This window comes from Triticum urartu, chromosome 3A (assembly GCF_056163025.1).
Source record: "Triticum urartu cultivar PI428250 chromosome 3A, HENAU_Tu73, whole genome shotgun sequence".
Lineage (NCBI taxonomy): Eukaryota > Viridiplantae > Streptophyta > Magnoliopsida > Poales > Poaceae > Triticum > Triticum urartu.
In genome coordinates, this window is record NC_141875.1 from 665,405,475 (window position 1) to 665,432,411 (window position 26,937).

The following is a 26,937-nucleotide window of genomic DNA, read 5'->3' on the forward strand; positions in this document are numbered from 1 at the left end:
CAGATCCGTAGACCACCTAATGACGACTAGAAGCACTGAAGCGAGCCGAAGGCGCGTCGCTGTCATCGCCCCTCCCTCGCCGCAGCCGGACAAACCTTGTTGTAGTAGACAGTCGGGAACTCGTTGTGCTAAGTCTCCATAGACTCAATGCACTAATCAGCAACCGCCGCCGATGAAGAATGTATATAAGAAGGATCCAACCTGAAGACGCACGAAAAAGACGAACGGCGAATAGATCCAAGCAATTCCACCCAGAAATCCAATGATGTAAACAGTTTGTGATTTGGACACATGGTTCAAGAGATAAAACATTTTTGAAAAACCAAATATATGAAAAAGGGTAAAACGACATACAATACGCCACTTGTCACCACTAGCGAAGATGGGAATGATGTTTGCAAGGGGTACTCCCAAGTCATAAGTAGTGATTTCAGCCTTTCCTTGATTAATCCTAGAAAATAAAAATCCCTTTATTGATCGCAATTCACAAGGGAGTGGCAAGTGGGGGTGGGGCGATGGGTCAAGATTCAAGGAAGATGGCTGTAGCGGGATAGGATGATCGCAACCTGTATAGCCGCTATGGCACCATACACACGCCGTCATTGAATGCATACGTGACGAAACACCAAGAAGAAGAACCCGTGAAGCAAAGCATTTTGAGCATTCATTCATTGATCGTCGCGTCATTGAGATTTTTTTTCCAGCAAAATAAATGCCCATCGGCAAGTAAAATTCAACAAGAGAAAGATTTTTGTACTTCTTGTTGAATTTTGTATCGAAACAGCCAGCGCCCCCCTCGTCGATTTCCATTCAAGAAACCGCCAAACAATCCTTACAAAAGCAAATTGAAAATAGATAAATTTGTCACTGAAATATCGAGGCGAAAGATTCATGCGTACACTTAATTACCATCCCAATGAACCACTAAAGCCTTCATAGCTACGCTGGCAGAGCGGCAGTGGAACATAGCAGCAGCAGCGATGTTGCGGCGTTTACTTGCTCCCCCTAATCTACCGCCCGTGTGACACGCACTAGAGACTAAGCCTGGAAAGTTTTGGCAGGAGGAGAAGCAGCCAAAGCCGAGTGACAAGTCGACGTGCATTGCAAAGAGAGTCCAAGACATCGTACCTCTGTGATGTGATGAGATCACGCGCATGTGCATGTGGACAAAAGAGCTAGGCCACTTTGGTCAGGCAAGTGTCCGATCCCTTGGGACGCCACCATCAGGCCTCTGTGATGTGATAAAATGTACAAACTTTTCCTGAATTCATTTTTTTTTCAAATTTGTGCCCTTTCTCAAAACATGTGAATTTTTCTTTTAATTGATGAAATTTTATTGGATCCATGAACTTTATCCAAATTTCTGAACTTTCTTTTATCAAAATCTGCGAAGTTTATCACATCCAAGATTTTTTTATTGAAAATCTGTGAACTTTTTCAAATTCGTGTTTTTTTTTAAAATTTGATGAATTTTTAATCCACATTTTTTGTCAAATCCACGAAGTTTTTCCTATTTTTACCAACTTTTACAAATTTTCCATTTTTTCAAAATTGGTGAACTTTTTCGAAATCAGTTTTTTTTAATTTAAATGATTTTTTAAAAGTAAGGATATTTTTCCAAATCAATGACATTTTTTCAAAAGCCACAAAAGTTTTTACATTCGTGATTTAATTTACAAAAACGCACTTTTTTCGAATTCAGTGATTTTTTTTGAATTTTTGGGAACTTTCCTTAATTTCCTAATTTTAAAAAATGATGTTTCTTGAAAAGTCAATGGTCATCCGGTCAACTATGGACCGGTCAACCATGACCCGTAAACCAGGAAAACCGTTGCGTCCTTATTATTCTGGTCCATGGTGGCTCACTCTGTAGAGGAGGTCTCTTACTGTAGTTAAATCTACGGAAAGTGTTGCCTTAATGTGTCCATCGAAAGAGGAGCACAAAAGCTTTGGGCTGTCAAGAGGCTATGTCTCACTTGCGGAGGATCTAGGAGCGGAGAAGCTTTGTGTTGCCTCAGATTGTCAGGTAGTGGTGAAGAACATTGAGCAACGTTCCAAAGGAAGTCACGGTGCAATTCTACATGAAATATTGGAGCGCAAGGCTAGGTTTCAATCTTGTAAATTTATTGCCGAGCATAGGAATTTTAATTTTGAAGCACACAATCTCGCCAAGTTTGCATGTAATCTAAACATAGGATGCCATGTTTGGTTGGGTAATCCGCATGATGATACCCTTGTACCTATGAACATTATGCATTAATAAAGTTGGACGAGAATTCTAAAAAAATGTGACCGTATGGGCTTAAAAGTGACGTCATCAGAAAAGTAGCCCAATTTTCCTATATATACGAAAACCATGGGAGTGGCAAGTAGGGTTTGGGCGATGGGTCAAGATTCAAGGAAGATGGCTGAAGCTATATAGGACGATCGCAATTCATACGCACGAGCATCATTCAATACATAGATGACAAAACACCAGCAAGGACAACCGTCAAGCAAAGCAAGCGAGCATTCATTCATGGACCATCACGTCATGTTTTTCAAGCAAAATTAGATGCCCATGATTTTTCAAGCAAAATTGTTTTTCTTTACCAGCAGCAAGTGAAGTCAACAGGCCTACTGTTTCCCCTCTTGTGATATTTATTGATTTTGTTTTAAAGGAGCAAGTGATTCTTTTTCTAAAAAAAAAGCAGGCCTCCTCCTCAATTTCCATTCAAGAAACCCCAAAATTATTTCTTACAAAAGCAAAATTCAAAAATGGAGATTTTTGCCAGTTCGAAATACCGAGGCGAAAGATTCCCGCACGCACTTGATTAATCAGCATCCCAAAATGAGCTATACTTAGAGCATCTTCAGCCGTTGGCCCCTCAGGAGGCGCTAAAAATCGCCCCCTGGGGGCGCACCGGCGAAAACGCGTGCTGGGGGCGTGATGTCCCCAGTCGCGACGCCCATGATTTATTTGAAAACCACAAACTAGGCGCAAATTCATCCAAACTTTGGCGAGTTCATACATATTTAAAAAAAATTACAAAAAAAACGCTACTCGCCGCGGCCCGCCGTCGCCCTCGCCGCTCCTTGCCCTTGAAGCTCTACATGCGGAGGAGCCTGTAGAACTTCCTGTAGTCGCCGCCGTCATCGTCGTCGTCGCCTCCTCCGCAGCCGCCGTCCCTGCTACACCCCTCCCCAGGTTGGCGCGGCGGGTTGGACGGTCCGGGGGCGTCCTCGTCCTCGTTGCTGTCGAGGATCACCACGCCGTGCTCGTCCTCACGCCCACGCTTGCGGGCGGCTATCTCCTCCAGGGCTCGGCGCTGCCGGACCATCTCGTCGCGGAGGTAGTCGTCCCGCGCCCATTTTAGGGCCTCCTCGTCAGAGAAGCCGCGCCGAACAATGGCCTCGAACTCTGCGGGGAGGCCGGGCTCCGCCTTTGGCCTGACGAGGACGAGGCGGCCAGAGGTGCGGGAGGAGTCGGCGATGCGGACGCCGGAGCTGCGGGTGCGGTGGCTGACCGGCGTGCCCTGGGGCTCCGGCTGGACGGGGCGGAGGCTGGGAGAGCCGGTCGAGCGGTCGGACGAGGAGGAGGACGCCCCCGGGTCCATGCGCCTCGGCGTCCATGAGCTCTCACGCCGGCGGGAGAAGGGCGGGGGAGGGGGGGTACTCCAGCCTGGGCGTGTTGCGACCCTCGATGTACTCGAGGACGGCCTCCAGCGTGCGGCCGGGCACGCCCCACCATAGGCGACGACCTTCGAAGTTGAGCCTCCCGAAGGGCACGACGCCATTGGTGGCCTCGAGCTGCTTGGCGTGGCGGCGGCGGAAGTAGGGCTCCCACAGTGGGCTGTCGGGGATGTACCGTGCGCTTTCCCTCGCCGCCTGCGGCAGAGAGGCGCGGATACGCACGATCTCCGCACGCCGCGCCGCTCCGGTGGGCGGTGGTGGCACCGGGACCCCGCCGACGCTGATCCTCCACGCCCCGGGCACCCGCATGTCCGGCGGGACCGGGTACTCGGCTTCATAGAGGAGCCGAGCTTCGTCCTCGTGGAGGTGGCGGCTGCCGAAGCCGTTCGCTGCCGCGCCGTCGCCTGGGAAGCGCTCGGCCATGATTGAACTGGAACGGTGAGAGAAAAGGGAGGGACGGGGAGGAACGGGGCGTCGACGGTGGAGAGTCTGTGCGTCACCGGCGCGCTGGGGGGCGGCTTATATAGGCGGAGGCGCCGCGCGTACGCTGGCCGCCGTGTTACGCGTGGCGGGCGAGGGACGCGCGTCATCCGGTCTTCACTGCGCCGCCCGTGAGGCATCAATGGAGGAGGCTGACCGGCGCGGCAGCGTGCGACAGCTTTGGCATTGATTCGCCATGGGAACCGAGGCGATGAGGACGACGAAGCGTCGAGAAGAGCCGAGTCTCTGCCAAGGAGGGCCCGCAGACTTTCGCGCCAAAAACGATTCGGTCGGTGCCCCAAGCGCCCCTAGCGCGTCGGGTTCGGTCTGGATCCGTCGGCGCCAATTTCGGCCCGAGCCGGTGAAAAAAGGGTCTTTGGAGACGTGACTGGGCCGATTTTTCGGCGCCGACGGCCGAAATATCACCTGAGGGGGTCTGGTTGAGGATGCGGCTGGAGACGCTCTTACTAGTAGAACCACCATAAGCTACGCTGGCAGCGGAACACTAGCAGCACAGCAGCGATGTTGCGGCGTTTACTTGCTCGCTCCTAAATCCACTGCCCATGCCACACGCACCGGAGACTGATTGACTAAGCCTGGAAAGTTTTGGCAGGAGAAGAAGCAGCCAAAGCCAAGCAACAATGGACGTGCAATTGCAAAGAGAGTCCAAGACATCGTACCTTTGTGATGTGATGAGATGACGCGCATGTGCATGTGCAAGCGGTCAAAAGAGCAAGGCCGCTTTGGCGAGGCAAGTGCCTATCGCTTGGGATGCCACCATCAGGACGACCGTTCTCCGGGAAGATCCTGCGTGCGCGAGAAAGCATGCGTGCATACATGGTCAGTCAGTGTGTCCGGTCAAGCCCGCCTTCCGCCATGGAGGATCGCATCCGCATCGCGCGAAAGGGAGTTGAAACTACCGGGCCTGCTGTCATCTTCCGCTCGCCTAGAATGGCTGCTCGAGTCGGGCGCACGGCACCGCGGGTCAATCCTTTTGGCTGCCGATTTGGGCCGTCTGTTACACACTGTTCAAAACCCTTGACGGGTCCGATGGCGAGACGACTTGCAGGCGTGGCTGGCTTCTGCTGAGACGTCGCAGCCCCTCTCTCCTAAATGGGTCGCCAAATGAGGCTTAGAAGAAGAGTAAACATTTGCTAATGCAGTGCAAGCATGTTGTTGGAACAGATGCTTCTTTCTTTTTTTGTTGCTGAAAATAAAAAAGGTTACAGCAGATAATTCAGTACAGAGTTCAATGAACAGTTAAATACTTAAATCTGTGTTTATACCGTTTTATTTTCATCTGAGACATGGTGATTACTTCATGATGTGCATATTCAACAGTGCCCGTATTCTAACTTTCTAACCATATTCAACATTGAGATGATGCTAGAAAACGATCTTCTTTCAGTTGTCAAGAAGCAAGCAGAGATAAACTGGAACTGAAACACAAGTTGGCACTTACGCTCACAAGTCCCAGGTGACAAGAGCTGCTCGTGCAGAAAAGTCACCGTGCCATCCCCCGTAGCCACCTTCCCTGGTTAGCTTAGCCGTTCAAGATCACAAGATTCCCAGCTGCGGCGTAGAAAGACGGCTCCGGTGAGACTGACTAAAGCGAACGATAACAATATTTGACTTCACCAGCATTCAGTGAGAAGCCTGTTGGTTGCACGAGGATACCACATTCATACATACCCCATCACCACAGGTTCAGATCACACGCGGTTTACAGAGAAAAGTAACGAACCTCTTGTCATCCTGGGCCTACCCAGTGCGTGCCTATAAAAGCAAGTCATTGTTAAATAAGACCAACGCAGAAGGCCGGCAAGAGTGAGAGATCATCATCGTACCTCCAGGATGGCCGAGCCTCTGATAACCAACGGCAATGGAGCTGCTGAAGGGGGTGCTGCGGGCTCTGCGTTTGCGTCGGTGAAGGTGCCGCCACCGTCGCCGCCGAGGAGGCTGCAGAGGTTCGACTCCCTGCATATGGAGGCCGGGAAGATTCCTGGCGGCCACAGCTATGCGGCCAAGGTCTGTTCTTCCCTTGCTCTCTTCCTCGGTTCGACAGAAATCTTCATTTTTTTACAATACAAGCAAGGGAACTGCATCAAAAATTTCCGATTCCTGTTATGATGGGGTACTTTCTCATGACTGCAAAACCAGGAATTTTCAAAGAAAGATAACAGTCTGCACTTGTAACATTACAGACAGCATAGTTTTGTCAAGGACGGCTGCTACAAGTAACTAGTGCATTATGATGTCAATCCATCATGGTAGACTTGTCACTTATGTGAAGTAACTAAACATACCAGCTGCTTCAGCATCATGAGCTTGCATAACCAAACAATCCAACATATTAATTAGCTGCTTTAGCATCTTATAAGCTTGCATAATCAAACAACTAAGCATATTAATTAGCTGCTTTCCTTGAGGTGAATGTAATATTTGCAATCTGACTGTGATTTTGCTCTCTTTCTTACCGCAAAGCAGGTTGGCTGGGCGACGACACTGCACTTGGCCTTCCAGAGCCTAGGTGTGGTTTATGGGGACATGGGAACTTCACCCCTCTATGTGTTCTCCAGCACCTTTACTGGTGGGATCAAGGACACAGATGACCTCCTTGGTGTCATGTCCCTGATTATCTATACTGTGCTTCTCCTTCCATTGATGAAATACTGCTTCATTGTCTTGAGAGCTAATGACAACGGCGATGGTAAGTAAATACCCTCCACTTATCTTCTGGACAAAACTTGTATGTTTATAGAGAAGACTTGTATGTTTACAGAGTACTGACAACCATTAGAAGTACTAGGGTCTGAGCATTAAGCACTTAGTTCCATAAAAAAGAAAATCCAAAATATGTGAGACCATGTAAATGCAAACAATATTTTGATCAAGTGAGAGTTTGTCATATCTTATGAATTCACAACCTTTGCAGGTGGAACATTTGCACTTTATTCCTTGATATCTCGGTATGCTAGGATTAGCTTGATACCAAACCAGCAGGCTGAAGATGCAACAGTCTCTCACTACAAGTTAGAGTCCCCCACAAATCGTGTCAAGCGGGCTCATTGGATTAAGGAAAAGATGGAAAACAGCCCGAAATTTAAGGTCATACTTTTCCTAGTGACAATTCTAGCAACATCAATGGTTATTGGTGACGGTGTGCTCACTCCATGTATTTCAGGTGAGCATCCTTTCTTTCTTAAGCTCATCTCCCGAATTTCATTGCGGGAAATTAGGATTTCATGAGGGAGGAAAAGGGGGTCAGTATAAAATAACCCGCAATGCAACGGATAGTTAAAACATGTGGACACTTGAACAAATAATGTGCCATATCTACTTTATGAACTAATTAAATACATGCCCATGCTAAATAATTATTATTCAGATAAAATATGAAACAGAGAAATTACCATCCAGATTATAGTATTGAAGCAGCTTATTGTTCTGCTAGATGATAAAACACCCAATTTGCAGTGTAATATATTCATAAGCATGATTGCTTTCAGCTTAGCTAACAAAGTTTTTGGTATTTTACTATGTTGCAGTGCTTAGTGCAGTTACCGGAATCAAGCAATCAGCAAAGTCGTTAACTCAAGGTATACCCATCATAGGATGCATCTCCCTGTTTAGCAGTGAAAGTTACATCCATGTCACTATCTTAGGTTGCCAGTTTTATTTGATTCTTTTGATCTCATCAACAGGACAAATTGCTGGCATCGCAATCGGCATTCTGATCGTCCTCTTTCTTGTCCAGCGCTTTGGCACAGACAAAGTTGGTTACACATTTGGCCCAGTAATCTTTATATGGTTCATCTTAATTGCCGGCATTGGGATTTATAATTTGATCAAACATGATACTGGAATTCTGAAAGCATTCAACCCACAATACATAGTGGAATATTTCCAAAGAAATGGGAAGGACGGCTGGATTTCGCTTGGAGGTGTTATCTTATGCATTACAGGTATTTTCATGTCATGAGTTCAATACAGAACTCTGCAATTGTTCACCCTAAGATGTGAACTAATAGAATAGGCCCACAAGGTGCTGCATTGATCTTGAAAAAGGAATAAATGCTCCTTGTTTATTCAGAAGTCCTGAAAATGGATATTGTGTCTTTTGTGAAATAGGAACCGAAGCAATGTTTGCTGACCTTGGTCACTTCAATGTGAGAGCAGTTCAGGTAATCAAGCAACTCATCTGAATAATTAGCCTTTTCATTATTTTGATTTGAGTGCGTGCACAGAAAGGGTGGTTGGAGAGGGAATAAACTCTGTGCAGTCATGCTTATGGAAAATAAATCCTTTCGAGTTATATAGAACTGTATTATGAAAAAAATTACTTTCCACGATCAATAAATTTGCAATTAATCTTATTCATGATTTTCCATTTATTCCACTTATACAATTAATATAAATTTTTATTGCACTGCAGATTGGCTTTTCTGCAGTTCTGCTCCCATCAGTATTGCTTGCTTACATGGGTCAGGCTGCATATCTTCGCATCCACCCTGAAGATGTTGCAGATACATTCTACAAATCAATCCCAGGTGAGATCATAAGAGGATCAGCTAAGAAATGGAATGAGTTAGGCACTGAAAGATTAATATTTAACAACAAACTCATTTATTTTGTCACAGGTCCATTATATTGGCCAACATTTGTGGTGGCCGTGGCTGCTGCTATAATTGCAAGCCAAGCTATGATTTCTGGTGCCTTTGCAATCATTGCTCAGTCCCAAGTTCTTGGTTGCTTTCCACGGGTTCGTGTCACTCACACCTCAAAAAAGTATCATGGGCAGGTCTACATCCCTGAGATCAACTATGCATTAATGATCTTATGTGTAGCTGTGACAGCTATTTTCCAAACTACAGACAAGATCGGCAATGCATATGGTAAGAAAATCTTCAACTCTATATAAAGAAAGGAGTAAATAATTCATTACCTGAAGATCATTTCTGCTATAAGATTGAGACATCTCATGCTTCTATTATTCCCTTACACAACTGTTGCATGTTATTTCTCTTAAGTAGTCTTCACCTGAAATTTCAATATAAACATAGATGCACCGAAGTTGCTCATAACATGATGTTTTCGCTCGTCTATTTGCCCAGATTGTCGGCAAGTAGTACGTTACTCGCAAATATGCTATATTGCCATTGCTGCTTAACCTGCCAAATCCAGAAAGAGTGAAATCATCATATGCTAATTGTGGAATTTAGCAAGAATATAAAAGTTTGTATGTAAGATGTGATAATGTCTGCATAGCCTGATCAATTGATGAAAATATACCAGATTGGTCCATTCTTCCAAATTCCAATGGCATCATGACCCATCAACTTATTCTTATAAAATCAAAGAAGTAACAACTAACAAGTATTATCCACATTCGAAATTCACTTTGTTACTTTCAGTAATAATGGAGTATCAGTTTTATGATAATAATATAATCATCATATGTGCAGGTATTGCTGTCGTCTTTGTGATGTTCATAACAACACTTCTAGTCACACTGGTAATGGCCATGATATGGAAGACAAGTCTGCTGTGGATTGCACTCTTTCCAATAATATTTGGCAGCGCAGAGCTCCTGTACTTATCCTCAGCATTCTACAAATTTGTAGAAGGTGGCTACTTGCCACTAGGTTTTGCAGCAATTTTGATGCTTATAATGGGCACATGGCACTATGTTCATGTTCATCGGTACAAATACGAGCTCAAGAACAAAGTGTCAAACAACTATGTGGCCGAGTTGGCAACAAGGCGAAATCTTGCTAGGCTGCCAGGAATAGGCGTTCTGTACTCTGAGCTTGTGCAAGGAATCCCACCCATACTGCCCCATTTGGTAGAAAAAGTACCTTCCATCCATTCAGTTCTTGTGATTATCTCAATAAAGTTCTTACCAATCAGCAATATAGAAACAAATGAGAGGTTCCTCTTCCGATACGTGGAGCCAAGAGAATACAGGGTATTCCGATGTGTGGTGCGCTATGGTTACAACAATAAAGTAGAAGATCCAAGAGAGTTCGAGAACTTGCTTATTGGGAACTTGAAGCAATTCATCCATCAAGAATCACTCTACAGCGAAAGTAGTCATTCCCTTGAAGGAGAAGATAATGCATTCGAAGAATCAGGAGATGCAATGGAGCCTTCTGTTGAAGTTCAAGACGCAAGGTTGCCGAAAAGGTTTTTAGATGGAATCACTGCTAGCCCAGTGAACGGGTTAATGGATGAGATAGAGTTTATTCAGAGAGGGATGGATGATGGTGTTGTCCATCTGCTGGGAGAAACTAACGTGGTGGCAGAGCAAGATGCCGGTTTGGTGAAGAAAATAATAGTTGACTACGCCTACAATTTCATGAGGAAGAACTTCAGGCAACCAGAGAAGATCACATGTGTTCCACATAACAGGCTGCTGCGGGTGGGAATGACATATGAGATCTAGAGAGATGCTCAGTGGATTGATCAAATTGACAATAGCTTCAGTTTTCTTAGTACCGAGTGCAGAAAGGATATGCAGAGGAAGATGGTGACCGCGTAAACAGTCTCCCTGACAGAACAGCAGAGGATGGACAGAGTTTCCGCGTACAAGTGGTGAAACTACAGTACATGCAATATGTATTTACCATATAATATTTTTGTTAGGGAAATTATACTGTATAAGTGTTTGTTAGCAGTAAGTATGCATAGCTGTCAAACCCCTAGTTTGGCCAACTCTTTGCCTTCTTTTTGGAAAACTCAAAATCTTAGTATGTGCAGTTGTACACAAAGATTGTAACCTACCGGCAAAAGTTAAACGAAGAATAAAGTATTGCTTTTGTACATTCATCTCAAATTGTGTATACAGCATGTTACGGATTGTATGCGGCCAGCACTTGCACTTCAGACGTTTTTGTTTCCGAGGCAAGTCAAAAGATTTGCCAAACATGACAAAAAGAGGAAGAACTAATTGTGCCACCAACCGTGTGACTGTAAGAAATGGAAGGCCCAAAGTGCGGATTAAACAAATGTGCATCAGTTATCTTCAGACATTGTGTTCTCAGCAAACAAATCAAAAATTTATCGCCCTGCTCGATTTGAGGTCCGAAATCAGCAGGGGAAACCGTGAGATACGAGTACAAGAAAGCATCGGATTTGTTCACAGAACTAGTTCGACATGAGTCGATCCCAAACAGCCCACGAAGTTGAGAATAAGAGGTCCCGGCAGGCATTCCATCAAACATGTCACAGGCATTTGTCACGAGAAGCAAATACTGCGAGGTCGTATCGTATCCTTACCTATGCACTCCATTCCACCCGGGCGAATCCACACGCATATAGAGACCGATCGCTGCCTCCCTTTGCCACCAGTACTGTGCGATAATTCGCAAGGAAAGGATGCTTGGGTCAGCGTTGGAAGTTGGAACAGAAGAAAAATGGAAACGAGTCGAGGATGGCGGGTGAGGAGAAGAGACCGCTGGTCAGGAGCCAAGCACGCGCCAGCGCCGCCGCGAGGGAGGATCCGGCCACCGAGAGAGAGACGGCGGCGACGAGCCACCAGCCGATCGCCTCGGTGCTCCTGTGGCGCCTTTAATTTTTTGAGGCTGCTCCATCCTGTGCGCCATCCTATATCTCGCTTATAGCGAGACGTAGGGAAGCCTCGCGAGATGAGCCAGCCTAAGACGCGAGAGGCCACAGCCTCATCATTTTGTTGTTTCCTTCTCGTTTCTTCTACTTTTGACTATACTTCCAAATATTCTAAATAAATCTATTACAAAAATTACTGTACATACAATATTTTAAAGAATGTTAACCAAGCATTTGAGAATGTTAAATGTGCATATAGAAAGTGTTTCTCATGTATACGAAAAATATAAAATACGTGTGAACAAAGATGATCATGTATTTAAAATTTTTAATATTTCAAAAATGTTAATAAAGCATTTGAACAATATAAAATTTGTATAGAAAAAATATTAATGATATATTAAAAAAGTTAATTTTATATTTGAAAAATGTTAATCAAGCATTTGCAAATGCTAAATGTGTATAGAAAAAAATGTTGATCATGTATTAAAAATGTTAATGTTGTATTTAAAATATATTAAATGTGTATTAAAAATGTACAATGTGTATAGAAAAAATAAACATAAAAAATACAAGTTTTTAGAAAAATATTAATCATGTATTTCAAAATGCTAAACATGTATATAAAATTTATTTCTGATGTACTCGAAAAATCTTGAATGTGTATTGAGAAAAGCTTACATGTGTTGAGCAAGAAAAGAAACCACTGAAAATGGAAAAAACAAAGCAACCCAATAAAAGCAAGAAATGAAAATAAAGAAAATAGAAAACCAAAGAAACCAATGCAAAAGAATGGTAACCGTGAAAGAAACAAATTGGTGGACGTCGGCGGCTCCTCCCACGACGGATCCATCATCGACCGGCACCATCAAGGCTTCAGACTCCAACGAGGAAGAGTAGGGCATGGGAGACGGCGGCGCCTTGAGTCCCGTGAGCCGGTGTGTGTCCCATGTCCTACTCTACCTCGCCGGTGACCGGAGCAACACTTGAAGGGACGCAGCCGGTCGCTGGACCTGGCCGCGGCGGAGCCAGACGAGCTCCGCTTAGAGTCAATGGCGGAGCTGGAGGTATTCCTGGGTATTCCCTGGAATACCAAAGAATTTTGTGCAAAAAAAATTTCTACATATATTAATATACGTAGACTTACTTGGCCCAGCCCAAACACAACGACGCAGCGAGCCAGCGACGCGGGGCGCCAGACAGGAGCGAACGGACGTATGGTCTCGCGCGCGAGTAGCAGACCGATCGAGCAGCGAGCACGTTCTTTCTCGAATCCCCTTTCCCTAACCTAGCGCTAGCTGAGGCTCCGGCGGCGGCGGCGAGCGATTCTGGTCCAGCGGCCGGCCTTCTCCTCTCGCCTCTCCCTCAGTTCCTCCCCTCCACTCCGGCCATCTCCCTCCCCAGCTCCCCTTCCCTCCGTCCGGTCCTCTCCTCTGCGGCTCCGTCAGGCGCCAGGCCGCCAGTCCGCCTCCGGCTTCCCCTGTTCCCCAGCGCGGCGGCTACCAGCCTCGGTGCTCAGTTCAACGCCGTCCAGCAGCAGCAGGCAGCAGGTCCAGCCTCGGTTCCTCAGTTCCTCTGTTTCTTTCCCTCTGTTTCTAACAAATCTGTAGATAGTTCAGTGAGTGCTTGTAAATTTAAATTGAATTCTAATCCATTTGCTGCATATGATCATACATGATTGCTACTTGATTCATTTGCTGCATATTGTCAAGATTTCCATGGCAATTAAGCATGTTCATTTCTCATGTGCGTAAGGATAAAAGGTTTAGCAAGTTGAAGAATCTATGTGACCTTTCAGTTTTGATGGTTGAGACAAGAAAGAATGAACAATATTATATTGTTTACAAACTTCTTAAGTTGGTTCTCATTCTTCCGGTTGCCACTGCTAGTGTTGAGAGGGTATTTTCCTTGATGAAATACGTGAAGAATTCACTAAGAAACAAAATGGGTGATGAATATTTGAACAATTGCTTGGTTACATTCGTTGAGAGATAATTCTTCAGGCAAGTAAAAGATGAGGATGTCATCAATCTCTTTCAGAAAGGGGATCGTAAAGTTATATTGTAATTTCCTTTGCTATTTGTAATTTTTCTTAATTGTTAGAGATATTGTGACAATGATATTTTGCTACTATTATCGATACTAGCAAATATGCCCGTGTGTTGCAACGGGAGACAAAAAATTATGGCTCACCAAATAAACATGACTCAATATTCTGATGTATGAGCATACTCTATTTTAACATAGTGGCTCACCATGTTGCCATTTATTTTATTTTTCTCATCGTAGCCGATGATGGTCGCGATGTCCACGTGATCACAATGCATTCTGCGGTAAATCACAAGGCTATGAAATTTCCAGTGCATGCCACACTTATCATTATGTTGCGCAAGGGAACGTCTAAAACTTTAAAAAAAATCTCATTGACCACGAACTACTCCCAACGCCAAGATATATAAAGACTTTCGAAAAACTAATCAAATCCTAGACATAAAATACTTTTAAATCAGTGAACACTTTTCGAATCAACAATTTTGTTTTGAAATTTTTGTTTTTCTCAAAAAATATCATGAACATTAGTTTTGTTTACAATTTTTTAAATTTATGAACCGGTTTCGAATTCATTAACATTTTTTGACTCAACAAACATTTTTCCAATCGACGAACTTTTTAAAAAAAATTGGGGAACACATTTTTATTTTTATTTTTGTGAATGGATATTTTTTTTCAGATTCCCGAATATGTTTTGATTACACGATCATTTTTTTCAAAATCATGAACATGATTTTATTTCCCGACCATTTTTTTTCCAAAAATTGTGATTTTTTATAATTTTATGAACAGTTTTGCAAAAACACCAACATTTTTTGAATCTGCAAAACTTTATGATTTTCTAACATTTTTGAATTCACATATATTTTTATGATTTCTCAAACATTTTTTTAAAAAGTTGCAACTTTTAGAATATTAAAATCACGAATTAATTTAAATAAGAAATAAGAAATCATGAACATTAGTTTTGTTTACATTTTTTTTAAATGTATGAACCAGTTTCGAATTCATTAACATTTTTTGACTCAACAAACATTTGTTCAATCGACGAACTTTTTAAAAAAAATTGGGGAACAAATTTTTATTTTTATTTTTGTGAATGGATATTTCTTTCAGATTCCCGAATATGTTTTGATTACACGATCATTTTTTTCAAAATCATGAACATGATTTTATTTCCCGACCATTTTTTTTCCAAAAATTGTTATTTTTTATAATTTTATGAACAGTTTTGCAAAAACACCAACATTTTTTGAATCTGCAAAACTTTATGATTTCCTAACATTTTTGAATTCACATATATTTTTATGATTTCTCAAACATTTTTTTAAAAAGTTGCAACTTTTAGAATATTAAAATCACGAATTAATTTAAATAAGAAATAAGAAATCATGAACATTAGTTTTGTTTACATTTTTTTTAAATGTATGAACCAGTTTCGAATTCATTAACATTTTTTGACTCAACAAACATTTGTTCAATCGACGAACTTTTTAAAAAAAATTGGGGAACAAATTTTTATTTTTATTTTTGTGAATGGACATTTTTTTCAGATTCCCGAATATGTTTTGGATACATGATCATTTTTTCAAAATCATGAACATGATTTTATTTCCCGACCATTTTTTCAAAAAATCATGATTTTTTATAATTTTGTGAACAGTTTTGCAAAAACACCATCATTTTTTTGAATCTGCAAATTTTTTATGGTTTTCTAAACATTTGAATCTGCAAAATTTTGTTTTGAATTCACATATATTTTTATGATTTCTCAAACATTTTTTTAAAACTTGCAACTTTTAGATTATTAAAATCCCGAAATAATTTAAATAACAAATAAGAAAAAAAACAAAATGAGAAAAGAAAAGATAAAAATAAAAAACAAAAAAAACAGGGGAGTAAAGCCCTGCACATGGGCCGGCCCATGAACGCATACATGGATAGGGACATGCGTGAGAAAGGAAAGATAAATATTGTGAAAGCTGGGATTCGAACCCTGATCTCGGCGCTACAGGAGCGATCAGCCAACCACTCTGCCGCTTTATTAGTAGCTAAAGATAAAGATAGGACGACGATAACTGCCACACGTATGGGCATTAAGGGGTCTGCCCACATATTTTGTGTGGTGTCTAAGAGGACCAGCCCACACACCTACGTGTGGGCAAAACAACTAGCGCCCACATGCCTCGTTTTTTTTGCGGTCCCTCTCACATGCCTACGTGTGGGCAAAATGCATAACACCCACACGACCTCTCTCAGCCACCTACGTCAAGGTCCCGCACGCCCCGCGTGACAGTCACCACGCATCCCCGCAGTTGCCATGGTCTGGACCCTCTTCAATGTCCGTTTAACTGCAGTTGCCATGTCGCTGAACTATAGTTGCCATGTCGGACAACTACAGTTGCCATGGTTGCTTAACTGCAGTTGCCATCTCAGGTCAAGTGACAAATGCCATTTTGGACAACTGCAGCTGTTGCCATGTATGGTCTGGTTTACTATAGTGGCCATGATTTGAAAACTTTAGAGGTTATCACCTACTAACACTAAGCAGTTGCCATGTATGATCTGGTTTACTACAGTTGCCATGATTTAAAAACCTTAGGAGTTGCCACCTACTAACACTAGGCAGTTGCCGTGTAGCGGTACAAAGAGACATGACAAAACAACATGTTCGGGTAAAAGAGAGAGTTGCCATCTGCTTACAAGCACACTGGGGCAGTTGCCGTGTACCCTGCAAAACACGTGGCAACTGACATGTTCGGGTAAAAAAAAAAGAGAGTTGCCATCTGCTTACAAGCACACTAGGGCAGTTGTCATGTACACTGCAAAACGCATGGCAACTGGCAGCTTGGGTGTGGGAGAGAAGACGGGCGTGTGGGCGAGATGGCAAATGCCCGCACACCAGCCCTTGTGCTTGAGTGAAAACTGGTGTGTGGGCGAACTGCTAAACGCACACACACCAGTCCCTCCGTATGGTGAAACAAACGTGTGGGCAAACGGGTGAATGCCCACACACCAGTCCAGTCCTACGTGGCACCACAAATATGTCAAGATTCGTGCACCTATAAACGGACGCGGATCCACGCGTGTGAGCGAGATGCAAATGCCCACACGTGTAGGCGTAAAGATATGGTCATTGACCGGTGGGCGTGCGCGTGGTGCGCCGTGCGCGCTTGCAAGGCACAAGCACACGTATACGGACGAAGCACACGCACACCACGCGCACGACGAAGCACACGCGCATCATTGCCCACCGGCTACTATTATCGATATACGCGACCACGGTTGCAAAGCACACGCGCACGGCTGCTACGTGCGCGCATACGACCGGTCCCCGTCGCCGTCGCCGTCGCCGTCGCCGTCGCCGTAGAACCGCATCGCGCTCGCACATTCGCCACGATTTCTTGGGTGATCCGAGGTAGGGACGGCCGCGAATGTTCCTAGAAACCTTAGCTCTGACAGGTGAGTCTCCTTGTAGCAGCAGCATGCCACCTTGTCCTCTTCTTCCCGTGGCTTTGGAGTGTACCTGGCTCTGCTGCTTGCAGCGCTGCGTTGGGACTCTCCTCATGCGTGCCTCTAAAAGCAACTCATCATCGTCGCTAAAGCAACACAAAAGGCCGGCCAGTGTGCAAGAGATCGCCATTCGTGCCTCGAGGATGGCCGAGCCTCTGAAAACGAGCAGCAATGGAGCTGCCGAAAGGGGTGCTGAAAACCCTGCCTCTGGGATGGCGAAGGCGCCGTCACCGTCGCCGTCGCCGGGGAGGCTACAGGGATTCGACTCCCTGCATATGGAGGCTGAAAGGATTCCCGGTGGCCCAAGCCACGCCGCCAAGGTCTGTTCTTCCCTCCCGCTTCTTTGAATGGGCCGGCAACAAGCCTTCGCTTTCCGACAAGCAAGCTTAGGGAACGGCATCAGTATTTGCAGATCCTGTCTCTTTCCGCGATAAACCGCAACCAAGAACTCCTCACACACAGGGATAACAGTATGGACTATAGCAAAGTTTATCAAGGAAGACCGCTAAAAGTGCTTTATTAGGCCTTGTACAATTAAATGTGTCTATTGCAGAAACAAACAAGTAGAAAAAACCGACCTATTTTTATAAACATCTCCCTAAGCATCTTACATTGTACAAAGTATTTCTCTTACTTCATATGTCGTTTAGCTACTAGTCATGCTATATGCTTCATCGAATGTCCTTTGGCATCTTACTTGATTTTGTACACCCATTTTGGCTTTATAATTGTTTGGCACATCAAAAGGCTTCGCATACGGTTGTTTCAGATCAACTATGCCAGTTCCTTCATATATGTGTTTTCCAGTTTCTCTGGTTCCTAGATGCTTAGAACATCTCTAGCAGACCCCGTATAAGACCGATCCGCAAAACACATTTGCAGTTCACGGAAAAACGGCTTTGCGAGCCGACGCGGGTGGTCGTAGAGTCAGACCCCGCAAAACGGACATGTAAAAAGGATATTCGTGGAATATGCTCTTTTACGGTCGGCTTTGCGCGGTCTGCTCGGGCGCCGCTCCCGCCGGCCCGTAAATCCGAAATTTGTAATTCAATTTCGCACAAGAAAATACATTTCTTTGCTTTTTCAATGGCATTGGATATATAATACTTCACCAAATCTTTGCTAGAATAGTAAGACCAAAGAAAACAAGAACCACAATTATGCATTTTAGAAGATATCCAACTTTCATAACTGCTCTCACTAGTTAGACCAATATCTTCTTCATGCATTTGTCGTTGATCTACGGATCCTTGATTTTGCATTCTTCATTCTTCTTTTTTGGTTCTAAAGAAGTAGCTTCTCCTCTACTTTCTTCTCTAATTGCACATGCAGCCGCATCAGCTTCAATTCTACTAAGGAGTGCACGGACATCTATTAAGTTCCTTCTATCAATAAATCAATGTATTCTCCTTCCCAAAACCAAAATGAGCATCCATCTTTCTACACACATGACGATGTTCAAAATGAGCTATCGCATTGAACCGAAGAATACGGTGACAAAGCCGAATGAAAACAACACATACCCCGTAGTTTTCGCATTTGAAGAACACCCATCCGGGGTGCTTCGACGTGCCTGAAGTTAGCCGCAGCACTATCCGCGTGCAGTCGTCTCACTATATGAGTGGCATCAGCGAGCCGCAGAGCCGCTGTGCGAGCGCCAAGCCCGGCGGACGGTCGGCCGAATCCCTGCCGGTGAACCGTTTGCGGCAGCTACAGGACTAACTCGTACCTGCATGCGGCGATGGGCTTTGCCGGGGCTGCGTGGGGTGCTCCCCAACCAATCCATCGTTTGGCGCAGCTACCGGTGGCCGGAAAAGCCAAATCCGGCCACTCGCGTCAAACGACCACCGATCTGCAACTTTCCTGCCCGCCGACACATGAGGGAGTGGTCGAGGGTAACCTCGGGCGTGATCCCCCAGGCTACTTTCACCGGAATCGTGGCCGGCGGCCCGGCGAGGGGGAGAGAGGCGGTGGTGGGTGGAGAAAAGCGCGGGCTGAAATGTCCTCCCCACCAACCGCTCCCGCTATATACAGGCCGCTGACGGCCGCGCGGGGGGGGGGGGGGGGGGGGTTCGTACGTTGGGACGGGAATTATGCCGGCGCCCTGCAAAAACCTTTGTCCGACGCGTTTGCGGTGTCTATTCGGGCAGGATTTTCCGTGCTGACCCATATTTTAACGGTTATTTTACGGGTCGCAACTTTTTACGGGATCTGCTAGAGATGCTCTTAGCAAACATATTGTCTTCCTTGCTTCATCTTCATCAGGTTTATCGTCCGGAGTGTCTCTTCCTGATACAATTTCGAATACAAATGACATGTTGCCTTGTTCTCTTCACGTACTTCCTGGCGACCCCATACTAGCAGGCGCTGGCGATGCCTCTGATCTCCCTTTTTTTTTGAACATATGCCTCTGATCTCCCTGGTGATCGGTACTGATGCATGAGGAAATCATACCTTTGCCCGCGACAAACAATAGACACTATAACACGCAACGGCAAACCCTACATGGGCCGGCCCATGCATCGGTTTTCTTTTGGGGAGTTTTGGACGGATATTTGATTGATTTTTCTCTATTATGTTTTGTTTCATTTTCGGTTATCCGTTCGCCTTACATATTTTTCCATTTTGTTCTTTCATTTTATATTTTTTTTGATATTTTCTCTTTTTAATACATATAAATATTTTTTTCACTTATGAACACTTCTAAAAATTGCAAGCATTTTAAAAATCCATGAACATACTATGAACATTTTACAAATAAACTTTGTGACATTCTTTTGCTTCATGAATATTTTTAAAATTTATGAACATTTCTCAATTCATGAACCTCAATTATTTGCAAAAACTCTTGGGTCTTCTCGATTTTTTCAAAAAGTCCAATGTATCTTATGGAAAATCCCAAGTCGCCTTCGATGCCTCTTCGTAATTTATTGGGCTGGAAGGGGCTTCCACATGAGCCGAAATCCCTTTGGCTACTAAATCGATGGAAAAAAGAAAACAAAATCACTAGTAAAGGGGCACCTCTTGCAAAGTTACTCACAAGTTGCTTCGGTGATGACAAGTGATGCAATATATGTGCACCAGTTGTCGCCTGCAGAGAGTTTTGGTGGAGTTTTTCTCAAGCGAGGGGATGGGACATGGGAGGGCTGGACGCGGCTTGCCTACTCCCGAGTCGTACTCCCATCCTTGATCCCAGCAAATCCAACACCACATAGCCCATGGACTTGGTATCTCCCAAAAGGAAAAATACCAGCCCCCCTTGCCCCACCGCTCCATCCGGTTCCTCTAAAACCCCCAACAAAAACGAGGCGATATGTAGATTGGTGTCGCCGTTTCCTTCGGCTGCTCTTTCCGTTTCTTCTCCTGCTCCTTGCGACCTGCTGGAAGGGGAAAATCCCATTCTCAACCTTAAGTGAGAATCGCCAATGCTATATTAGTCTTATATCAACCGTTAAGCGTAGCGCTCGTCCACGGTTCGCTTATAGCGGGCCAGGCCATTAGTGGTTTTACGAAACCTTCTTCGAAAGCGATTGAGGGTTGGGGGTCAGTTTTGGGAACCTTTCTGGCAGTTTCTAGGAAGGTTTCATCGTTTTTTTTTCATTTTCTCTATTTTCTACTTGCTTCTCGGTTTTGTTCTGAGGTTTTCCCAGTTTTTTTTATTTTAAAACTGTATGAACATTTTACAAATTTATGAAAAACTTTTTATGTATGAACAAATTCAAATTTGATTTCTTTTTTCAAATTCATGAATAGTCCTTTTCAAATTCGTGAATGCCAGAACCGATACTTATCACTCCCCAAGCGAGAATAGCGGTCATTTAGCTGAAGTGTGTGGGGATGGGCTGGCCCATGTACACATTTTTCTGTTCTTTTCTATTCCATCCGTTAACCATGGCAAGAATTATGGAGTGGGTCGTCTAAAAAAAGAATTATGGAGTGGAGGGAATATCTTATATGTGTTCATTTTTGTCTTTTTAGTTTTCTTGTTATTTTTCTTTTTCACTTTCTCATGCCTTTTTATGTTTTCTTTTTTCCATTTCTATGTTTTACTATTTTCTTTATGTTTTTATTTGCCTACTTCCTTTTGAAAATATGTATATATATATATATATATCCATATGTGCATTAACAAGTTTTTTCAAGTCTATGAACTTATTTTGAAATGCATACACTTTTTTAACACGACGACAATAGCAATGCAACTACTATCTGTGAATCAACCACCATGGCGATGATCTGATAAAACAAAAGCACCTCGACAATGATAGTTGCTTTCCTTAAGATGAATGCGTCTAATATTTTGCAAGTTCTGATTTTCTTCAACTTTTTTTATTGCAAAGCAGGTTGGCTGGGCGACGACACTGCACTTGGCCTTCCAGAGCCTAGGTGTTGTCTATGGGGACATGGGAACTTCACCGCTCTATGTGTTTTCTAGCACCTTTACTGGTGGGATCAAAGATACAAACGACCTCCTTGGTGTCACGTCCCTGATTATTTACACTCTGGCTCTCCTTCCGTTGATGAAATATTGTTTCATTGTCTTGAGAGCTAATGACAATGGTGATGGTGAGTAAATATCTCCCATTTATCTTCTCAACACAACTTGTATGATTACACACAATTTTGTTAAGAACTACGAAAGATTGTGACTTTGTTATAACAAATGTTCCTATTAAAAGAATATTCAGAAGTCAATTACCATGAAGAACCATAGGAGAAAACATAAAATAATCAAAATAAACATAAATATTCCCACAATCCCACTGCATATTGTTTTTAGACAACATGTTCCAGAGTACCTAAGAATCATTAAAAGTGATAGGGTCATGAGCGTTAAGCACTTAATTCCATGAAAGAAAATCCAAAATATGTGACAAGTACTTAGATACTATATACACGCAAAATATTTTTCATGTGAGAGTAAAACATGTCTCATGAATTCACAACCTTGCAGGTGGAACATTTGCACTTTATTCCTTGATATCTCGGTATGCTAGGATTAGCTTGATACCTAATCAACAGGTTGAAGATGCAACGGTCACCCACTACAAGTTAGAGTCCCCTTTGAATAGTGTCAAGCGGGCTCATTGGATAAAGGAAAAGATGGAAAACAGCCCAAAACTGAAGATCATACTTTTTCTAGTGACTATTCTAGCAACTTCAATGGTTATTGGTGATGGTGTGCTAACTCCATGTATTTCAGGTGAGCTTACTTTCTCCCTCGAGGTCATCTCGCTTGAGTACGTATAAAATAACATGCATGCGAAGGATAGTTAACACATGAACCGATATGAGAGGGTTCTCGATCTTCACGAATTGGGAGCAACTAGCCAAACAAACTTAAGAAAACCCACCCGACAACAACCACCAAATGTAAAAGTCTTTGGGAAATAAAACTCAAACAAAAAACTGATAAATTGGAACCGAATCCACTTGGCCAGTCCATCAATCCAATCAAATCCAGGATAAGGGGTTAGCAAGTTGGATCTCATCTCTACACTGGGAGGTCTTGTCTTGATCATCTCCACATGGGGAGATCTTGGAATAGAGGCACAAGGCTCCAATGTCTAATCACATTTGTTTGTCCGAGATGGAGAGGGGAATGGGGTATTTATAGCCACTAGGTCATACCTACTAGTTTTGGGTCAAAACGGTATACATGGGCCTTAGCCCATTTTGGTGCATCTAGGCATGACTGGATAGTCAGTTTTTGGGGTCACATCTAGGTATGCGAACTATCCGGACTTTGGGGCTCTGCTCGGTTGGGGGTCCGGAATGTTTGGTTTCTCTGGGCCAACTTATTTCTCCTTGCTCCTTGTTTGAACCCACGCCTTCACAGTCCAAGTCATTCGAACGGCCCTAGGCACACATAGAGTACACACATTATGCAGTAACCAATTATCAACTCTAGGAGTGCATTCATCAAGGAAAGGGAGCACCTTGTGTTGGATAGCCTTCACACGTGTCATTGGTCCATTTGTAGCATCTTTGTCCTTCTGAGAACTTGGCGGTGAGTTAGGCATGATCATGTCCGTGGAGGCTCATATCATGGACTTTTCAAGAAATAATATCCACAACTATTTTATGAACTATGCGCATGCTAAATAATTATCATTTGGTTAAAGAGAGAATTTACTATTCAGAATATATAGCATGAAAGCATCTTATTGTGCCACTGAATAATAAAAATGTCCCATTTGCACTATAATATGTTTAAAAGCATGATTGCTTTCTGCCTAGCTATTTTTTTGTATTTTACTTTGTTGCAGTGCTTAGTGCAGTCGGTGGAATCAAGCAATCAGCAAACTCCTTAACTCAAGGTATACCAGCCATTAAGGCACATCTCGCTGTTTAGCAGAGAAAGTCACATCAATATCACTATGTTATGTTGGCATTTTATTTGACTCGTTTGATCTCATCAACAGGACAGATTGCTGGCATTGCGATTGGCACTCTGATTGCGCTCTTTCTTGTTCAACGGTTAGGCACAGACAAAGTTGGTTACACATTTGGACCAGTAATCTTGACATGGTTCATCTTAATTGCTGGTATTGGAATTTATAATGTGATCAAACATGACACTGGAATTCTAAAAGCATTCAACCCAAAATACATCATAGACTATTTCCAAAGAAACGGGAAGGAGGGCTGGATTTCACTTGGAGGTGTTGTTTTATGCATCACAGGTATTTTTATCCCATGAGTAACTTTGCAATGCACCCCAATATCGTGGGAATATAGCCACATATTGATCATGAAAACAAGAATAGAAGTCTATTGCCGATCTTGTCTGTAGTTTTGAAATGGATATTGTGTAGGAACCGAAGCAATGTTTGCTGATCTTGGTCACTTCAATGTGAGAGCAATTCAGGTAATCAGGCAACTCAATGGCATACTTACTTTTTCATTATTTTTAATTTTGAATGCGTGAACATAGAGAAGGGAAAATAAATCTTTTTTGAGCTATATCAAACAGTACTGTGAAAAACTACTTTCCTTGATTAATAAAATTATTATCACCTTTTCATGCTTCTCAATTTACTCACTTTTTAATATAAAAAGATATCACACTACAGATTGGCTTCTCCGTAGTTCTACTCCCATCAGTGCTGCTGGCTTACATGGGGCAAGCTGCGTATCTTCGCACCTACCCTGAACACGTTGCAGATACATTCTACAAATCGATCCCAGGTGAGTATATAAAAGGACCAGCTAAGAAATGGCACGAGTTAGGCACTGAAAGATTAGCATTTAACAGTGAAGTCATAATTTTGTTATCAGGACCATTATATTGGCCAACATTTGTGGTGGCCGTGGCTGCTGCTATAATTGCAAGCCAAGCTATGATATCTGGTGCCTTCGCAATCATTGCCCAGTCCCAAATTCTTGGATGCTTTCCACGCGTTCGTGTCACCCACACTTCAAATAAGTTTCATGGGCAGGTCTACATCCCTGAGATCAACTATGCATTAATGATCTTATGTGTAGCTGTGACAGCTATTTTCCAAACTACAGACAAGATTGGCAATGCATATGGTAAGGAATGCCTTGACTCTATACAAAGAAAGGAATAAATAATTCATTACCTAAGGATCATTTCAGCTATATGATCGAGATACATAATGCTTCTGTTATTCCCTTAAGCACGTGCTTCATGAAATTTCTCTTGGTTTTACCCGACCCCTTAATTTATCAATTTTTGTAAGTAGTCCTATGTTGCGCAACTTCAAATAAAAAACACAGATTTACTGAAGTTGCTCTTAACATGATGGTTGCCCTTCACTGTCTGACTAAATTTTTGCAAGCAGTATGTTACTCACTAATATGCTATTAGTGTTACTTCTTAAGCTGCAAAACCAGAAAGAGTGAAATCATCTTATGGACATTATGAATTCAGCAGCAATCTAGTTTCTAGGTAAGATATGACAATGTCTGCATAGCATAACAGTTTGAAAAAAATATACCAGATTACTCCGTCCTTCTAAATTTCAATGGCATCGTGACCTTTTAACTTATCCTTATAAAATCAAAGAAGCAACAATAAAAAATTTAGTTTGTTATTTTCAGTAATGAAGTATCAGTTGTATGATATTCATATATTCATCATATATGCAGGTATTGCTGTCGTCTTCGTGATGTTCATAACAACACTTCTAGTCACACTGGTCATGGCCATGATATGGAAGACAAGTCTGCTATGGATTGCACTCTTTCCGATAATATTTGGTGGTGCGGAGCTCATGTACTTATCCTCAGCGTTCTACAAATTTAAAGAAGGTGGCTACTTGCCACTAGGTTTCGCAGCAATTTTGATGCTTATAATGGGCACATGGCATTATGTTCATGTTCACCGGTACAAATATGAGCTCAAGAACAAAGTGTCAAACAACTACGTGGTAGAGTTGGCAACAAAGCGAAATCTTCCTAGGCTTCCAGGAATAGGCGTTCTGTACTCAGAGCTTGTCCAAGGAATCCCACCCATACTCCCTCATTTGGTAGAAAAAGTACCGTCCATCCATTCAGTTCTTGTGATCATCTCAATAAAGTACTTACCAATCAGCAATATAGAGACACACGAACGGTTCCTCTTCCGATATGTGGAGCCAAGAGAATACAGAGTATTCCGATGTGTGGTGCGCTATGGCTACAACGATAAAGTAGAAGATCCAAGAGAGTTTGAGAACTTGCTCATTGGGCACTTGAAGCAATTCATCCATCAAGAATCTTTCTACAACAAAAGCACTCATTCCCTTGCAGGAGAAGATGCTGCAATCGAAGAATCAGGAGATGCAATGGAGCCTTATGTTGAAGTTCAAGATGCAAGGTTACCGAAAAGGTTTTCAGATGGAATCATTGCTAGTCCACTAAACGTGTGCATGGATGAGACAGAGTTTATTCAGAGAGGGATGGATGATGGTGTTGTCCATCTGCTGGGAGAAACTAACGTGGTTGCAGAGCAAAATGCCGGATTAGTGAAGAAAATAATAGTTGACTACGCCTACAATTTCATGAGGAAGAACTTCAGGCAACCAGAGAAGATCACATGCGTCCCTCATAACAGACTGCTACGAGTGGGAATGACATATGAGATCTAGAGAGGTGCTCAGTGGATTCATCAAACTGAAAATAGCTTCAGTTTTCTCAGTATCAAGTGCAGAAAGGATATGCAGAGGAAGGTGGTGTGGTGACCTCATAAACAGCCTCCCTGACTGAACAGGAGAGGATGGAGAGTTTTACGCGTACAAGTGGTGAAACAACAGTACATGCGATGGATATTTTTTTAGGGAAATTATACCGCGTAAGTGTTTGTTAGCAGTAAGTATGCAATTGCTGCCAAACTCCTAGTTTGGCCAACTCTCTGCCTTATTCTGGAAAACTCAAAAACTTAGTATGCGCAGTTGTATACAAAGGTTGTAACCTACCGGTAAAAAGGCAAAGAGAGAATAAATTATGACATTTGCACATTCATCTCAAATTGTGTATACAACATGTTATGGAATTTTTGTGGCCCAGAACTTAGCAGTTCAAACGCTTCTATTTCTGAGGCAAGGCGAAGATTTGTCAAACATAACAAAAAGGGGAAGAAGTAATTTGCATTTTGAGATATTGTACCAGACTCCTACCAACCGTGTTATTGTAGGAAATGGAAGGGCC

General features: G+C 43.1%; 2 protein-coding genes, 1 long non-coding RNA gene and 1 pseudogene across 6 annotated transcripts; 2 read left to right on the forward strand and 2 right to left on the reverse strand.

Moving 5' to 3' along the window:
• Nucleotides 1–62: 62 nt before the first annotated feature.
• LOC147981230 (uncharacterized) lies at nt 63–4,458 on the reverse strand (annotated as a pseudogene).
• A 1,465-nt stretch (nt 4,459–5,923) lies between these two features.
• LOC125545850 (potassium transporter 5) lies at nt 5,924–10,974 on the forward strand. Of its 2 annotated transcripts, XM_048709894.2 has the most exons (9): nt 5,936–6,180; nt 6,640–6,862; nt 7,088–7,336; nt 7,701–7,751; nt 7,857–8,117; nt 8,284–8,336; nt 8,588–8,702; nt 8,793–9,047; nt 9,618–10,974. In XM_048709894.2, exons 1-9 carry the CDS (start codon nt 6,007–6,009, stop codon nt 10,595–10,597), a joined length of 2,361 nt encoding a protein of 786 aa, XP_048565851.2. In that variant the 5' UTR covers nt 5,936–6,006; the 3' UTR covers nt 10,598–10,974. The 2 variants fall into 2 exon arrangements, with proteins under 2 accessions (XP_048565850.2, XP_048565851.2); XM_048709893.2 differs by having other exon boundaries at nt 5,924–6,180; nt 8,588–9,047.
• LOC125545851 (uncharacterized) lies at nt 9,054–11,732 on the reverse strand. Its single transcript, XR_007300309.2, has 3 exons — nt 11,607–11,732; nt 11,431–11,504; nt 9,054–9,323 (listed from the first exon to the last, which is right to left on the reverse strand). It is a non-coding gene; the product is annotated as an uncharacterized LOC125545851 (long non-coding RNA).
• Nucleotides 11,733–17,370: 5,638 nt separating this feature from the next.
• LOC125549057 (potassium transporter 5-like) lies at nt 17,371–26,378 on the forward strand. 3 transcript variants are annotated; one of them, XM_087517061.1, is made up of 9 exons: nt 17,371–17,603; nt 21,624–21,849; nt 22,238–22,486; nt 23,553–23,603; nt 23,709–23,969; nt 24,102–24,154; nt 24,360–24,474; nt 24,565–24,819; nt 25,399–26,378. In XM_087517061.1, the coding sequence occupies exons 1-9, from the start codon at nt 17,427–17,429 to the stop codon at nt 26,376–26,378; spliced, it is 2,367 nt and encodes a 788-aa protein (XP_087373187.1). In that variant the 5' UTR covers nt 17,371–17,426. The 3 variants fall into 3 exon arrangements, with proteins under 3 accessions (XP_087373187.1, XP_087373188.1, XP_087373186.1); XM_087517062.1 differs by having other exon boundaries at nt 21,627–21,849; XM_087517060.1 differs by having other exon boundaries at nt 21,627–21,849; nt 24,360–24,819.
• Nucleotides 26,379–26,937: the final 559 nt, after the last annotated feature.